The 13,103-nt window shown below is 50.3% G+C and overlaps 2 protein-coding genes across 2 annotated transcripts; one reads left to right on the forward strand and one right to left on the reverse strand.

Moving 5' to 3' along the window:
- The first annotated feature begins 3,239 nt into the window (after window positions 1–3,239).
- Window positions 3,240–5,879, forward strand: LOC310890656 (olfactory receptor 14J1-like). Its single transcript, XM_083852969.1, has one exon. It carries the CDS (start codon window positions 4,796–4,798, stop codon window positions 5,723–5,725), a length of 930 nt encoding a protein of 309 aa, XP_083709095.1. The 5' UTR covers window positions 3,240–4,795; the 3' UTR covers window positions 5,726–5,879.
- A 4,694-nt stretch (window positions 5,880–10,573) lies between these two features.
- Window positions 10,574–11,711, reverse strand: LOC310890633 (olfactory receptor 14J1-like). Its single transcript, XM_083852945.1, has one exon. The coding sequence runs from the start codon at window positions 11,622–11,624 to the stop codon at window positions 10,692–10,694; it is 933 nt and encodes a 310-aa protein (XP_083709071.1). The 5' UTR covers window positions 11,625–11,711; the 3' UTR covers window positions 10,574–10,691.
- Window positions 11,712–13,103: the final 1,392 nt, after the last annotated feature.

Here is a 13,103-nt window from a genome sequence, read left to right on the forward strand (position 1 = left end):
TCCTATGAAGACAGGCTGAGGGAGTTGGGGTTGTTCAGCCTGGAGAAGAGAAGGCTCCGGGGAGACCTTACAGCGGCCTTCCAGTACCTAAAGGGGCCTACAGGAAAGCTGGGGAGGGACTCTTCATCCAAGAGAGCAGCGATAGGACTAGGGGTAATGGTTTAAACTGAAAGAGGGTAGATTCAGATTAGACATTAGAAAGAAGTTCTTTACTCAGAGGGTGAGAGGAACAGGCTGCCCAGAGAAGTTGTGGATGCCCCATCCCTGGAGGTGTTCAAGGCCAGGTTGGATGGGGCCTTCAGCAACCTGGTCTAGTGGAAGGTGTCCCTGCCCAGGGCAGGGGAGTTGGAATGATGTGATCTTTAAGGTCCTTTCATACCCAAACTGTTCTGTAATTCTGTAAATATGAAACACAGCACCATACCAGCTACTAGGAAGAGAAATTAACTCTTTTGCAGCCAAAACTAGGACAATATTCACCGCTTACTCCATACCATATCGGTCATGCTCAGGTCCAACAATTTCCAATTAATCACAGCCACCTGTTTTTTCTGTCTTTTGATATGCTCACAGAAATACCATTTCCTTAGTCTATTTGTGTTTATAATAATAATAATAATAAGAAGAAGAAGAAGAAGAAGAAGAAGAAGAATACAAGAATAATAATATATTAAGAATAATAATATATTAAGAATAATAATATATTAAGAATAATAATATATAATAATAACAATATATTATTGTTGTTGTTATTGTTTTTATGCTTTTATATCAACCCATAAACTTTTTTTTTTTTTCCTCCCAGTTCTCTCCTCCATCCCAGTGGATGAATAGATTTGTAGTGCTGAGCTGCCTGCCGGGTCAAACCACAGCAAGTCTTCTTGGTGCCTAGCGCGGAGCACAAAGGTTGAGATGACAGATCTGACCAGAGCGTTTTAAAAGTAAGTTATTCTAAGCATTAGATCAGTCTAACAGTTGTTGATCACAATATCGACCTTTTTGATCTGGGGTCTGTTGTGCTTGTTTTCAGAATTGTGTTGTATAGCACATTGCTAACTGTCTGTCTTCCATGTCATGCTGTTCATCAATTCTGGGAGCAGGTTTAAGGTTAATCTTTTGCTGTATTGGGTAACACTGACTTCTGACAGAATAAAATTATTGCCCCCTCAATACCTCAGGAATCATCTATTCATTTATTAAAAATTATTTAGAATTACACTCTTTTATACTCTTTGCCTTTTCTCCTCGGGAAGTAAATCTATGCAGGGCGGGTGGTGATGGTGGGTGGAACTGGGATGGACAGTGGGGGGTACTTTTCCCCACTTCTTCCCTTTCCCTTTCTCCTGCACCTCCCCCTTCTCCTCCAGGACAGGCATATAGCCTGTCCAAAGCCACTCCAAACATTGCAACAAGCATTGCAGGCACTCCAGATCCTGAGGTGCACCCAAAGTTAAACCGACCCCTGTGACAGGCCCTAGAGCCACTTCCAAACCTGTGATGGGCCCTGCAGCCACTCCAACTCCTCTGAAAGGCCCTGCAGCCAGAACAACTCCTGTGATGGGCCCTGCAGCCACTCCAGCCCCTGAAATGGACCCCATGGCTGGGCCAAAGAACCAGCCTGTGCCAGTATCGGTTGCCTCTCTATGAAAGAGAAAACAGTGGGTGTGGAAGTCAGTTTTTCTTTAGAAAGGAAAGAAACTCCTACCCAGACAAGAAAGGAGGAAGAAGATAAGGCAGGTTTCTCCAAAGCTGGGCCACCATGGAAGCAGGAGGACAAAGAAGAAGAGATCATATAAGCATCAGAAACCAACTGGTCCCTATCCCAGTGTTAGCTAGGAGATATGGGAAAAGATTTCAGCCACCATCTTAGTGAGCACATTGTCACCTGGCTGCTCCAGAGCTGGGAGAACAGGGCCAATAGCCTGGAATTAGAGGGCAGGGAAGCCAAACAGCCGGATTTTGATTGACAAAGCCATTGGAAAAGGACACAAGGAACTTAATCCTGTTATGCTTGAACGAAAGGTATTCCTTCAAGAAAGATCTTGTATGTCAACCAGGAAAGTGAATCAACATGGAGAGGGGTAACCTGTACCGGAAGGAATTAGCCATGTTGGAGGTGATTGATAGTAACCTAGACAACAAACAGCTGTCCAAAGATCCAGATGAAGTTACGTGCACACGACCCATGTGGCAGAAGTTTGTACAGAGCGCACCATCATCATATGCCAACTCATTGGCAGTAATGACCTGGAAAGACCAAGAGGAACCCACATGGATGAATCAGCTAGCCAACTCTGGCATTACAAAGAAAGTCTTTCTTCTTCCTATGGGCCTGTGTCTCATCTACAGAGAAACTTTCTCATGAGTTCCAACAACTACAAGAGGATACATCTTCCTCCCCACCTGCACGAACCAATAGCTCAGCTATCAGGTGTAAGTATCCATCTGCCCAAGAAAGTTGATATAGTGGGTGCATACTACGTGCAACCCTGTGGTTTTAACTGTGTGACCATGAGAAGGCCATGAGAAAATGGGATGCCAAAATCTACCTCCATCCTAGAGGCATGGATACATGAAGTGCAAGTGGCCAGGTTCAGGGGGACCCCTGCTTGGGGAAAGACTGGGCATCGGTCAGTCTGTGATGAGCAATTGCATTCTGCATCACTTGCGTTATATATCTGTCCTGGTTCCAGTTAGGACAGAGTTAATTTTCCCTCATAGTAGCTGGTAGGGTGCTATGTTTTGGATTAGGATGAGAAGAGCGCTGATAACATGCTGATGTTTTAATTGTTGCAGAGCAGTGTTTACACCAGGCCAAGGACTTTTCAGCTTCTCGCTCTATCCTGCCAGCGAGCAGGCTAGGGGTGCAGCAGGAGCTGGGAGGGGACAGACCCAGGACAGCTGACCCAAACTGGCCAAAGGGGTATTCCATACCATCTGACGTCATGCTAAACAATATATAGGGGTGGCTGGCCGGGGTGGGGGGGCCGGCTGCTCGGGAATAGGCTGGGCATCAGTCAGCAGATGGTGAGCAATTGCATTGTGCATCACTTGTTTTCTTACACATTATTATTATTAATACTATTATCATTACCACTATTATTATTATTATTGTTATTATTATTTTCCTGTCTTAATAAACTGTCTTTATCTCAACTCACCGGCTTCACTTTCCTGTTTCTCTCCCCCATCCCAGAGAGGGAGGGGGGAGGGCGAGCAAACGGCTGCGTGGTGTTTAGCTGCCAGCCGGGTTAAACCACAACAACATGGAATAATAATAATAATGAAATGTGTTATTCTTTATTATTATTGTTACTGTTATTCTTATATCTTTATTTTCTGTCTTGTTAAACTGTCTATATTTTAACAAATAAGCTTTTGAGTGGTGGGTGTGAGCTAACAGCTCTGTATTGCTTCGGTGCCTGACAGGTTAAAGCACAACATGTTTGACAACAACAGTTCAACGGCACAAATCACACTTGTAAAAGTCATCTCTCCTGTGTTCAGAGAAGGGCAGTCGGTGATGACTTCAGTCTGCTTCAAACACCACAGCCCAGCAGAGACCCTGCTGCCTTCGGGAGCTGTCAGCCCTGAGGCCTTGGGGACACCTCGAGGGAGCCCAATGGCACAGAGCAAGCGATGCCATGGTCGGGTGCTGTGCTGCTGAGCTGGGCCGGGCTCCTGGGCCCAAGGGGAGCTCGTGGCAAGCGGGCAGCGCTGCAGAGAGACAGCTCTGCCCAGGAGCAGCTCCTGTGCACAGCGCAGCAGGGCTGGGGGCTCTGACCGCAGCTGGCATGGGGACAGGAGAGAAGGAGAGAGGGCTTGGAGGCAGTGAGGAGCGCTGCAACAGAGGGCAGCGTGTGGCAGGACAGATCTGAAGGCTCTTGGCACCGTGAGTCTCTGGCAGCAGGGCCATGCAGGTGGGGTTGCCAGAGGGGTCTTCTACAGCTGGCACATCCGATGCCTGATAGCATCTGTTGGGATGGCTGTTTCTTCAGCGAGGAGTAGAAGATGCTTTAGTGAATGGCATTTATATGGGGGCATTTGAAGGGGAAGACTGGGGCTTGGTTAATCTGAGATTTTTGGATTCTGTGCTTTCAGATTCCTGTTGTGGAGGGGAATCTGAGTGAATCTGAGCACATAGACTGTGGGATGGGGTCTGTGAGCATGGACAGGGAGGAGATGTGGGGACACAGGACCAGCTCCCAGCAGGGACACGGGCAGGCAGCAGGGACATGGGCAGGCGGTGAGAGGGAGCTGCTGCCAGAAATGCTGTGCGAGGGAGGGCTCAGGCACCTCCCTGGGACAATCGCTGCTCTCCTCTCCCACCAGCATAGGGCAGCTGAGACCAGAACTGATGGACAGACTGGCTGTGCTCTCTGAAGTACACTCTGCACCAGAGGAACAGTATCTGTGACACTGAGGATCCACAAGGTTTTACTTGTAGTGCAGCAGGAATGACAGTATAGAAAAAAGAAATCGCCACAGCCCTTGTCTGCCGTTAGGGGACTTGGGAGTAAAAATTTGTTCACATCAAGAGTTAAAATCATCTGAGAATACTCCATGTTCCTCTTTACTTCTTTTTATAGGTAAGGACTGTTAACTACACTGCCCACAGCAGAGTCCCCTCCTCCCAGGGACAGCCTCAGGCAGCCCCAGTCAGAGCTCGTGAAAGGGACCTGCCTAATGTCTGGTTAATAGGCTGAAATTGAAACACATATTAACAGACAATTCTGTTGTATTTTCTTACTGCCTTCTCCCTCCTTGGTCAGCACCCCATGCCCAGAACCAGCAAATGGCCAACAGCAGCTCTGTGAGCGAGTTCCTCCTGCTGGCATTCGCAGACACACGGGAGCTGCAGCTCCTGCACTTCGGGCTCTTCCTGGGCATCTACCTGGCTGCCCTCCTGGGCAACGGCCTCATCCTCACCGCCGTAGCCTGCGACCACCGCCTCCACACCCCCATGTACTTCTTCCTCCTCAACCTCGCCCTCCTCGACCTGGGCTGCATCTCCACCACTCTGCCCAAAGCCATGGCCAATGCCCTCTGGGACACCAGGGCCATCTCCTATCAAGGGTGTGCTGCTCAGGTCTTTTTCTTTCTCTTCTTTATATCAGCAGAACTTTATGTTCTCACCATCACAGCCTACGACCGCTATGTTGCCATCTGCAAGCCCCTGCACTACGGGAGCCTCGTGGGCAGCAGAGCTTGTGCCCAGATGGCAGCAGCTGCCTGGGGCAGTGGCTTTCTCAATGCTGTCCTGCACACGGCCACTACATTTTCCCTGCCCCTCTGCCAAGGCAATGCTGTGGACCAGTTCTTCTGTGAAATCCCCCAGATCCTCAAGCTCTCCTGCTCAGATGCCTACCTCAGGGAAGTTGGGGCACTTGTGTTTAGTGTTTCTTTAGTCTTTGGATGTTTTCTTTTCATTGTGCTGTCCTACGTGCAGATCTTCAGGGCTGTTCTGAGGATGCCCTCTGAGCAGGGCCAGCACAAAGCCTTTTCCACGTGCCTCCCTCACCTGGCCGTGGTCTTCCTCTTTATCAGCACTATCATGTTTGCACACTTGAAGCCCCCCTCCATCTCTTCCCCATCCCTGGACCTGCTGGTGGCAGTTTTATATGTGGTAGTACCTCCAGCAGTGAACCCCCTCATCTACAGCATGAGGAACCAGGACCTGAAAGACACACTGAAGAAAATGATTCTAGTGGTAATATTTACTTAGCAATGATTTGGCTATCTCACTTTTCTAGTTTTACTCAAGTTAATCTGAGCCAAATTTTACCTTTATGTGTAGTATTGTTTGTAATTCTGTTTGCAGTTAAATGTTTGCTTTCATTCCTCTTTTCCAGATGACCAACCCTCTGTTTGACTGAGATTTTTTCTGTAAACATGTTTATACCTAAATGACACCTGGCCTCCATTGTGGCATCTGGGTACTAAAAGTGAAGTTGCTCAGTGCTCAGGGCTCTTCTTCCCAAACTGGAGTGCAGAAGACGCTCAGGGAATGCCAGGCTCAAGGCCTCACTCTTGTGCTTGGGTGCCACCTGGACACAGGGGATGGAGGGCACAGGGTGCTGGGTGGGGGAGCCAGGGCTGGACTGAGTCGTCAGTGGTGGATTCCCAGTGCACCTGAAATCCCTGACTGGTCAAGAAGCAGCTTCCTGGGATTGCAATGTGATAGGGCTGGCGGCATCAGGGAGGTATCGGGAGCCACCAGGATACCCTAAGGGTTCTCCTGGGATGCCGTGTGCCTTGTGTTGGGTGGGCAGCGAGTGGGTCTTCACAGTAAAGCCAAGCCAAAGGATGCACGGGCTGATGGGAGCTCTGCAATGCCAGGACACACAGCGAGGCCACAGCACAAAGGTCTCAGAGGCCTTCAGTGAACAGTAGGAAAGGACCTAGATTGGGTGACCAGGCAAGGTCCGGGAGGTGGGGAGAGGTGGGCAGGGGCTGGTCTGGGCTGGGCAGTGCCTGGCAGAGGGCAGCAGCAGCGTCAGGGAGCGGTGGCAGCATGCAGGGGAGGGCTCCCAGCAGGGCTTGGTGCTGCAGAGCCAGGGCTGGGGAAGGGAGCCCAGAGCTGCAGGGGCAGGGGACACGAGGCCGCTTGGGGCCCTTGCTGGCCTGGGCAGAGCAGGAAGGGGGCCCAGGGCATTCGTCCCCTCACCGCAGACTGCCACGACCTGCACAGCGCTCACGGAGCATCCAGGGCCAGGCTCTTCCCCGTGGTGAGCAGGGAGAGGGCAAAGCCTCTCTGAAAAAGAGGCTGAAAGTGAAAAAGGTCCCTCCGCTGCCCCGTGGTGTGACAGGGCCAGGGTGGGACAGCTTACCTTTATTTGAGGTAGTTCTTTTGTAATTTGCATTGGTGATGGCACAAAAAGACAGCTCCTTCAACAGTGATGTACATCCTTCTTCATGTTAGGACACAACTCAACGTCCTTCACTCTGCTTTATCTTACAGATGAACTGGATTAGGTCTCCTTGATTACTCTGAGGCACAGTGCAGTGCTTTTTGCCTTCTGACACTCCAGCACAATATGTGTGACTTTCCCTTACTCTGCGCATTGACCTGATGGGTCATGTCTCATTTTTCACTTTCATATCCCTAGTTGGAAGGGGATGATTCTCCAAAGTGGGGCTAGCTGATGGGTTCTGCCTCAGCCATTTGAAGCGCGCTATACTGAGTGTTTTAGCCTGAGTTTGCTAAAGATGACCCAGGAAGGTAGGCGGATGTTCAAGTGTCTCATAGGAATAAGGGAGAGTATCATGGGTTCCCAAAGGCCATTTCAAATCCAGGTCAGTCCCAGGAACCCACTGAAGAGGGGGTTTGTCTTTGAAGGGGTTTCCTGTGCTGGGCTGGGCTGCAGTTACAGGGACAAAGACCACTGCTGGCAGTGGAGGTGCCCTGGGAACTCCACCTGGCTCCACCGGATTTTCCCAAGGGGCTCCGGTCTCCTGCAGGTCTTTTCTGACATCTGCTGGTCCAGGGAAGTGCCTCAAACACAACGGGGCCACAGGAGGTTTTCCCTAGTGTCCTGGTTCCAGTTAGGACAGAGTTAATTTTCCTCATAGTAGCTTGTAGTGTGCTATGTTTTGGATTAGGATGAGAAGAGCCCGTAACATGCTGATGTTTTAATTGTTGCAGAGCAGTGCTTACACCAGGCCAAGGACTTTTCAGCTTCTCGCTCTGTCCTGCCAGGGAGCAGGTTGGGGATGCAGCAGGAGCTGGGAGGGGACAGACCCAGGACAGCTGACCCAAACTGGCCAAAGGGGTATTCCATACCATCTGACGTCATGCTAAACAATATATAGGGGTGGCTGGCCGGGGTGGGGGGCCGGCTGCTCGGGAATAGGCTGGGCATCGGTCAGCGGGTGGTGAGCAATTGCATTGTGCATCACTTGTTTGTACACATTATTATGATTAATACTATTACCATTATCACTATTATTATTATTGTTATTATTATTTTCCTGTCTTAATAAACTGTCTTTATCTCAACTCACAGGCTTCACTTTCCTGTTTCTCTCCCCCATCCCAGAGAGGGAGGGGGGAGGGTGAGCGAACGGCTGTGTGGTGTTTAGGTGCCAGCCGGGTTAAACCACAACACCGGGTTATGCTTATGGTCACACAGCAAAGCTCTGCCTGAATACCCAGTAATTTTTTTAGTACTTAACTAATAATGCGACTACTCATTACCTCAAATGATTCAATCCCTTCCGTAAAAAGTCTCACGTGAAGTGGAATTTCTATCATGAGGAAATGCTAATTCCCATGATCTATATTCAGCACTGGAGAAGAAATACTGGTGTTCACCTGTACTTGCATTGTCATCGCTTTGTCTATCATGGTGTGTTCCCTCATTTTACAGGTACAAAACCTGACTTGATTACACAGACCCTGCTGAATGTCCCCTTTCCAGCTGCCTGTCTGGACCTATGCACTTCCCATGTTTCTCCTGCTTTGCCCTCTCCTTACTCTTTGATCACTCAGACCGCTCTCACCAACCCAGTTGCTGCTTTGAGTTTCAGTGAGTTCCAGCTCGCCCATCTCTCAGCAGTCTGTCTAATGGTTTCCTTAGCAAGAAACTCATCGTTTATCATTGAGTTAGTGTGATATGGATTAATATTAACACTACTATTGAAAATTTCCTATTAATCAGTGTAAAATACATCATGTACAGTCATCCTTTTGGGAAGGTAAACATCACTGGAGGCAATAAAATGAGGAACATGAACTTTATTTTTTTTTTTGGTTTGAAAACTGCAGCATGGTTTCCTATTCTTTGTTTTTATATAGGAAAAACCCTGCTTTTCCTACCCTAAGCAGGGCTACAAAGGAGAAACCCTAGACCAGTATCTATAAGAGAATGATGCTCCAAACTGAAATACAACAAAATTCAGCCTTTAAAATGAGGAAAGATTTCTATTAGTTGCTCTTTGAAACCTTCCTCCTTAACTGCACCATGAAAGTTCTCCAATTAGCTGCACAACTCTTGAAGACGTGAAGAAAACTGTGGGAGAGATATGGCTGCTTAGGACTTTCTCTGTTTTAATGAGTTCCATGGTGTATTTTGGTGCTGAGTCAATGAAACTCAGGTACTGAGAGGAGAATGATGCAACTGCTTGAGAAAGTAAAGTCAGAAGGAAAAGTTGAAGTCATTTGGAGTATTAATGGTCCCCACTGAGGGCTGTTCCTAACAAAGCCTCCCCAGGGACTTGTTAGGGCAGATCATTGGAGGCCATGATTCCAGACAGGCAAAGCGCTGTGCTGAGAAAAGTCTTGGTTGGTTTTGGTGAAGCAGAAGGGCCAAGGCCTGACCCCAGCCACTGGGAGGGGAGATCCTGCACTCCCACGTCTGGCTCAGGGCTCTTCTTGGGGTCTGTATGATGTGGTGGGCAGTGTAATGCCACGAGAAGAACTTCATTAGGACACCTCCCCACCCCTGCACAGGGTATCAAGGAAGCAGTGAGGCCCCATTGCAACGACTCCTCAGAAGCTCTAGCCAAAGGGACAGTAACGTCAGGGCTGTTGGAGCCTTTAATTCCTGCCGGCACCCTCTGCCTTCTCCTCTGCAGGCTTTCCTATGCTGTCCCACACTTTATCCTATTTCCTTGAAGTCTGCAGACACCCATCTCTGTCCACCACCTTGCTCTCATCCAGGACTGTCCATCATCTCACCCGTGTCACGTCTACACTCATCAGCTGTTCCCTGATGAATAAAAAGTGTGGGTCTGATCATAGACTCTCTTTCGGTGACCTCTTTCACCACAGGACTACACTTTCAGGGAGATTTCTTCCTCCTCATGCCCAGTGCCAACCTTCCAAAGTGCACTTTGTGGCAGTTTTCCTCTCCTGCTCTTTCCTACTACCAAAGAAAGCTCCATCAGGGTGGAAACCACTCCTGAAGCAGGCATCCCAACCCATCAGGCTCCTTGCGGCCTGTCAGCCAAGCACACAGAAGTCACCTCACCTGCATCTCCCAAGGCCTGGGCCTGCTGCTGGCCTTGCAGCTTCTTGGCTAGGCACAGCCAAGCCTTGTGCCTCCTGCTGTGCAGTCCTGGACTCAAGCAGAAGGGACAGGACAACCCCTGTGCGGGCCTTCTTTCTGTCTGGGTCCTCTCTAGGATGGGGGGGGAGAATAAGAAAGAAATGAAAACTTGTGGGTTGACATAAATAGAAAAGGATTTATTAGGACAGGAAAAAAAGGATAATAATAACAATAATAATAATGTTATAAACAAGTGATGCACAATGCAATTGCTCACCACCCGCTGACTGATGCCCAGACTATCCCTGAGCAGCCGGCCCCCCCATCGCACCCAGCCCCCCCATATTAATTGTTTAGCGTGACACCAGATGGTATGGAATACCCCTTTGGCCAGTTGGGGTCAGCTGTCCTGGGTCTGTCCCCTCCCAGCTCCTGCTGTACCCCCAGCCTGGCCGCTGGCAGGACAGAGCGAGAAGCCGAAAAGTCCTTGGCCTGGTGTAAACACTGCTCTGCAACAATTAAAACATCAGCATGTTATCAGCGCTCTTCTCATCCTAATCCAAAACATAGCACCCTACCAGCTACTAGGAGGAACATTAACTCTGTCCTAACTGAAAACAGGACAAATGCTACACCTAAGGGTCACAACCTGCCTGAGATTAACTTGAGTTAAACTAGAAAAGAGAGACAGACAGATCCTTACTAAGTAAATACTACAACTAGAATCAGCTTCTTCAGTGTGGCTTTCAGCTCCTGGTTCCTCATGCTGTAGATGAGGGGGTTCACTGCTGGAGGCACCACCGAGTACAGAACTGCCACCATCAGGTCCAAAGATGGGGAGGAGATGGAGGGGGGCTTCAGGTTGGCAAATATGGCAGTGCTGACAAACAGGGAGACCACGGCCAGGTGAGGGAGGCACGTGGAAAAGGCTTTGTGCCGGCCCTGCTCAGAGGGCATCCTCAGCACGGCCCTGAAGATCTGCACATAGGACAGCACAATGAAAACAAAACAACCAAATGCTAAGCATGCACTAACCACCAGAAGTCTAACTTCCTTTAGGTAGTCTGAACCTGAGCAGGAGAGCTTGAGGATCTGGGGGATTTCACAGAAGAACTGGTCCACAGCATTGCCTTGGCAGAGGGGCAGGGAAAATGTAGTGGCCGTGTGCAGGACAGCATGGAGAAAGCCACTGCCCCAGGCAGCTGCTGCCATCTGGGCACAAGCTCTGCTGCCCACGAGGCTCCCGTAGTGCAGGGGCTTGCAGATGGCAACGTAGCGGTCGTAGGCTGTGATGGTGAGAACATAAAATTCTGCTGATATAAAAAAGAGAAAGGAGAAGACCTGTGCAGCACACCCTTGATAGGAGATGGCCCTGGTGTCCCAGAGGGCATTGGCCATGGCTTTGGGGAGAGTGGTGGAGATGCAGCCCAGGTCGAGGAGGGCGAGGTGGAGGAGGAAGAAGTACATGGGGGTGTGGAGGCGGTGGTCGCAGGCTACGGCGGTGAGGATGAGGCCGTTGCCCAGGAGGGCAGCCAGGTAGATGCCCAGGAAGAGCCCGAAGTACAGGAGCTGCAGCTCCCGCGTGTCTGCGAATGCCAGCAGAAGGAACTCGCTCACAGAGCTGCTGTTGGCCATTTCCTGACTCTGGACACAGTTGTCTGTTGAAGAGGATAAAGCAGAAAAAAGTTAGAGCAGACTTCTCTGAGGAAAACCTATTGCAACTCTTAGAGCACCGCCAGCCCAAGACTCTCTCTTTTTAGGAGAACCTTTCTGCAGTTCTCCTGCTTGAGCTGCGGCTGGTGCTGGCTGAGAGTGGCACTGGGGGCAGGGGCTGCTGTGGGCTCCAGAGGAGTCCTTCCTGCTGTGCAGCAGGAGGGAGGCAGGAACATGGGGGAAACACAAGTTCAGTCCACTGGTCCGACCACGAGCTTCGCAGTGTTGCTTCAAAGAATGTATCCAAGGACTGTGTCGAACAAGAGACATATATTTGTTTCATTTTCTGGTAGCTACGCCTGTAATGTTTAGGAGGAACAATCTATTCGGTGTTCCCATGAGAAGAAACTACCGACAGCTGAGAGCAGAGAAGCCCCACACCAAGTGCAGCTGGACAGGATCCTCACCTTGTCTTCCATGAGCAGGATCTCAGCTTTTCCCTCTTCACCAGGGCTGCAGAAGCCTCACAACAGCTGCCCTCAGACAGCCATCCAGGAGAACGGACATGGTCTTAGCACGGAGGTGTCTTCTCCTCGGGGCACGTGGATAACACAAGGATGCCACGAGAGAGCAGCATCCTGCTGGAGAGCAGCCTGCAGACCAGAAGAACACCCCACAGATAGACAAGAATATGCACAAGCTGGACGTCCCAATATCCCATCTCCATCCCCTTCAGTGTCTGAAGAAGGCTTGGCCACGCACTCTTGGCTGACTGGAGGCAGCTGGATTACGACACTCCAAGGGGCTTGGGCCAAACTTCCTCAGCTCGCAGTGCCATCCAACAGGACTCCCAAAGCCTACTGCATTGCCCACTGCCCTCCCAGAAACAAGACCCAGCAGGAGACCCTTCCAGGATGTGCAGCTGCATGGCCCTGCAGCCAGAGACGTACCTTGTCAAGGGCTGTGCAGATTTCTCCTGCAGGCAGCTCTCAGCATCCTCCCACTGCCAACTGCCTCCAAGCCCTGTCTCCTGCTCTCCTCTCCCCGTGCCACCTGCGGTCAGAGCCCCCAGCCCTGCTGCGCTGTGCACAGGAGCTGCTCCTGGGCACAGCTGTCTCTCTGCACCAGGGCCCTCTTGCCACGAGCTCCCCTTGGGCCCAGGAGCCCGGCCCAGCTCAGCACCAGACGCCCAGCCCAAGGCATTGGAATCCCCCCTCGGGGGGCTCTGGTGAGGAGCCCACGAACCTCAGGCACTGAGAGACAATTGAAGACATCTCTCAACAAGTCCAAGTCAGAGGCAAGTTTCCTGCAGTGTCCCCCTGAGGGCCAGCACTGACACAGCCTCCCTTGGAGCTCGTTAGAGCAGAGCATTGGAGGCAGTGAGGACAACGAGAGAAAGACAATGTCAAGACACACTGATATGTAGAAAAACTGGATGTGTTTCACCAAGCACAAGGGTCA

The sequence above is a fragment of the Anser anser genome, assembly GCF_964211835.1.
Source record: "Anser anser genome assembly, contig: HAP1_SCAFFOLD_32, whole genome shotgun sequence".
Classification (NCBI taxonomy): Eukaryota; Metazoa; Chordata; class Aves; order Anseriformes; family Anatidae; genus Anser; species Anser anser.

What these genes read in the sequence shown, in the direction of transcription:
- LOC310890656 (XM_083852969.1), top strand. Translation starts at nt 4,796, where the DNA reads ATGGCCAACAGCAGCTCTGTGAGCGAGTTCCTCCTGCTGGCATTCGCA.
- LOC310890633 (XM_083852945.1), bottom strand. Translation starts at nt 11,624, where the DNA reads ATGGCCAACAGCAGCTCTGTGAGCGAGTTCCTTCTGCTGGCATTCGCA.